This window comes from Phaeoacremonium minimum, assembly GCF_000392275.1.
Source record: "Phaeoacremonium minimum UCRPA7 unplaced genomic scaffold PA7_03_scaffold_492, whole genome shotgun sequence".
Lineage (NCBI taxonomy): Eukaryota > Fungi > Ascomycota > Sordariomycetes > Togniniales > Togniniaceae > Phaeoacremonium > Phaeoacremonium minimum.
The window spans coordinates 200,119-204,075 of record NW_006921394.1 but is presented as its reverse complement, the minus strand read 5'-3'; the positions used below and the strand labels follow the sequence as shown (position 1 = coordinate 204,075).

The 3,957-nt window shown below is 54.8% G+C and overlaps 1 protein-coding gene across 1 annotated transcript; it reads right to left on the bottom strand.

Moving 5' to 3' along the window:
• Positions 1-2,265: 2,265 nt before the first annotated feature.
• Positions 2,266-3,069, bottom strand: UCRPA7_6734 (putative c2h2 finger domain-containing protein; the record flags this gene model as incomplete). The annotated part of the gene is made up of 1 exon (XM_007919271.1): positions 2,266-3,069. The coding sequence occupies one exon, from the start codon at positions 3,067-3,069 to the stop codon at positions 2,266-2,268; it is 804 nt and encodes a 267-aa protein (XP_007917462.1).
• Positions 3,070-3,957: the final 888 nt, after the last annotated feature.

Sequence of the window (3,957 nt, the reverse complement as noted above, 5' to 3'; positions counted from 1 at the left end):
GGGGGGGGGGTAACGGCGAGGCTTCTATCTTGAGCGCGGCAGTGCCATCTAGCTTCATCCTGGGGAGGTGAGGAGATGTTTTGTGTCTACCGTACCGGTCCTCGTACACCTGACTCAGCAGGTAGGGCGAACGCAGGTCGACTAGGCGTAGGTACGAGTAATAGGAGTAGTCTAGTATCTCCAGTACAACCACCAGCCATCTATCAATCCTAGTTGGCATGTAAACGGAGGGCCGTGGAGAGCAAATCCCTCGCCGTTTCGGGCTCCCGCCCCCTCGAGGCGAAGCTGTCGGTTAGGCAGGCGGCATCTCTAGCCTGCTTCCCTCTCGTCCTCTTCCCTTGCCTTGCCCGCTTTGTGCGGACCTCTGTGACCAGCCCAGCCAGCCAGTGAATCTTCATGGTACCTCCCTCTGGTAGGAGAACCCATACAGGAGGAGGCTATAGTGGTGCCTCCATTGTTGTGGGGGAGAGGGGCCGGCCATCTTGCGTCGACGATCTCATGTGAAGCTGACCATCCTGCCCCGTTTTGGGAGCGCGCTGTCGTCGGCGCCGTCTCAGGATGTGGTGGATGCCATTGGACGCGGCCAGCTGTCTGCGATGGCTAGATAGCGACTACTCCAGCTGGCAGGTTTATTGAGGAGACGGAAACGGGGATCATGTTAAGTCACGGGGGGCTCCAATCGGTTGCAGACGCGCAGGCTAGCATAGATGATAGTTGATCTTGGTATATTGGGTTGTTGTGCTGATCTGGCTCTCGAACCACGTGTGGGATCGAAGATCCGGTGTGTTGGCCGCGTAGCTACTCCATTCAGTATAGTGAAATCGAGAGAGATCATGGCCGGAGAAAATAGTGGGTGATAGCACGAGAGGCAAAAAAGATCACGGAAACGTAGGCACAGGTGGCTAGGTAGGAACAAATCGCAAGAACTCTCTAGATAGGTAATGAGGATGATGGGTATATGCCAATTCGTGCAAGCTAATAGTACAATTATCCCCCTCCATATTGACCTTTTCATCTTCGGAAAAAATAGCCGTTCATCTTTCATCATCAGAGAGGAAAACCTCCCCAGAAACAACCTGAGACAGAGATATCGTGATACATCACATCTTCTACCATCGGCATCAAGCAACTGATGTGGTGTGTGAGCGCCGCCCCTTCGTGTACGCGGGCGGTGCCCACAAAAGCGATGTCAAGAAAGGTGGATCATCCAGCAGAAGCGACAGGAACCTTGGCAGGCCAGATAAGGTAGGCCACATGAAGCCAAGCGCTTGTGTTTCGCACAAGGAAAACAACAATAAAACACGGTCAACAGCTGATCCGGATCGCCCCCGTAAACGCCGTTCGCTCGTGGTATCGTCCCTGAAGGTCTTCGCCCCGGACTGACCTGTGGATGATCCCTTCCCTCTTTCTCAGAGGTGCGACACTGGAAAAATAAAAACCAAACCCAAGCAATTAAAACCAGTGTAAACTGTGTGGCTCCAGGCTAAGAAGAATGCGCCCGGGATGCCACTGGGGCGGGGGAGTGATCGACAAGAATGCGAATAAATCGGTGAGTAGGTAGGTGAGGTGATGGCGCATGGTGCGGGTGAGATTGATGGTAGTGCGCGGTTGGCGAGTGTGTGTTGTGCGTGAGAGAGAAGCCGTTCCCCAATATCCACCCTCGCCCGCCCCTTTCTATAAGCACATTACAGACAGTTGACAAGCGCTCCAACATCAGCGCAAACGTCAAGTCGAGCAAAACACGCGGAATTGGTATCGTAAAAATGCGCACGATGTATAATCCGTCCATCAAAACTGATCCGGTCTGTAACATGAGCCGGGTCGGGTACCTTTTCCGCATGCCCATTTGTCGTCAATCAGGGCGCCCCCAACTTTTGGTCGTTATTTCCGCCATCGTGGGAATTGGCACAACGCTATCCAATTCTGCGAGCCCCTTTGCGAGGCTCCGGCGGTTTGGTGGAGGCGTGTTAATGTAGTGTAGTGTAAAAAAGGGTATAGACAGCGAATGATGAGAATTAAAAGCATGTAGTCTATGCAGCAAAATCCTGTTGGAACACGCGAATGAAAGGCAATCTGGCTCATCGTGCGTAGAGTTGGTGATACATTTAGGCCGGTCTGGACCTTTCTAGTCGGAGTGGTGGTCCTCAGAACCAGCCTCTGACCGGGCCTCGCCCTTGTGCACCTTGCGGTGCCTTCGCAGGTTCGAAACTACTGAGAACTGTCGACCGCAGCCTTCAACTTCGCATGAAAATGCTGCTCAACTGGTCAGCCCACTGCATCTACGATGCCACGTATGCGCATGTCGCAGAACAAGATGAACATAAAATCAGGCCACTTACGCTTCTCGCCGGTGTGGCTATACATATGAGTCTGCAATGAACTCGGTCGTGTGAATCGCTTGTCGCAGACCTTGCACTTGTGCTTCTTTTGCGTGCTGCTCGATACCTTGGAGCTGAATTGGCTCATCATGGATTGCGGCGCCGGTGGTTGACTGGGCATCAATCCTTGCGGGCGGGGTAGGGTACGAGACGTCACTGACTCGATATCAGAGCCGGCGGTGGAGTAGTCGCTGACGCTCGAGTCTACAGAACCATAGTACGGGCTGAAGCCGGTCGAGGAGACGCTCGACGAGGTCGAATGGGTCGAAGGGAAGCCATATGAGTCGGCGGATCCCCGGCCTCGCTGATTGTAGACGCCGGCGCGGGGCGTCTCCTGGTTAGAAGTGTCGAACTTCATCGACAGCATGCCATGGCTTGCCTCAATGGCATCCTGGAAGCTTCTGCGGTCGTCACCGAGTCCTCTGTGATCACTAAAGTCAACTAACGAATTCCGGTGCGCGCGGCCCAGGTCGACGGGATCGTAAGAGTTTGAGGATACTGACGGTTGTGAATATCTCCTGGTATGGGGATCTGCTTCTGGCGCCAGGGCGAAGGTCTGGCGCATCGGTGCGGGAGCGTATCCAAGGCCATCGTATGGCGTGGGCGAGGCCGCATATGTGGCATGAACGGGCGATGCCGCGGTCGTGTACGAGGCGTCTCCGTATGCAGCAGACGAGGTCTGGTGTTGCATGCGGTTGAGACTGAGGAGATCTTGAGGCATTGAGAGTAAGTCCTGTTGTCCAACAAAGGCTGGATCCACCATACTGAGAGGGCTACCTGCTGATGCAGCGGTCACGGGGATAGAACCATACGACGCCATGGAGGCATTGCTGCTGGTGCTCGCCCGTGACGGCGGCTGCTGTTGCGTGGAGTGCCGGTCCAGGCTCAGCGGATTGGAGGTCAGACCTCCTTGGGAGCCGACGTATAGGCCGTGGCTCGCCTGGGGCGCAGACGACGATACCCAAGGGTTCGTGAAGTGCGGCTGGCTGGAGTAGGAAGACATGGCGTGGTGATGGTCCAAGTTTAAAGACCCAAAGCGTTGCTGATTGGCGTCTATTGTCATCGTCATGATGTGAGGGTATGAGGTCGAACGAGGGCGGTGATCAGTACAACGAGACGAGACAGTCCTCTTCTTCCCAGCAGTGTGGTGGAAGAGTGGAAATCTTTCTCGGGATGATCTGGGGTAGAGGAAGGTTTAGAAGGAAGAAAGGTTGGTCTGGGAAAGAAAAAGCCCGAGTAGTGTTCGCTGATCAGATGCGGGATCCCGTCTGAGGCAAGCAAGGTCGTGTCACCTAACGGGGACAATGTGTCTGTTCAGACTGAAAGAAGATCCGTCACGAGTCGAGCTGGCGGGATCAGTGTCCTTAAGTGTGTCTCTTGGGGGAGGAGAGCACACAGTTCCCAGGATGACAAGATGGCATGCAAGACGGCGTCCCCTGTGGTTGGAAGAGGCCTAGCAGCTGGGGCCAATCGGTTTCCCGACCAGACAAAAACCGTCTGAACGTTATTGAGCTCTGGTCAGCGGGACAGGTGGAGACGTCCTCAGCAACCTGTGACGACTCCGAGCACAAGTGATCGA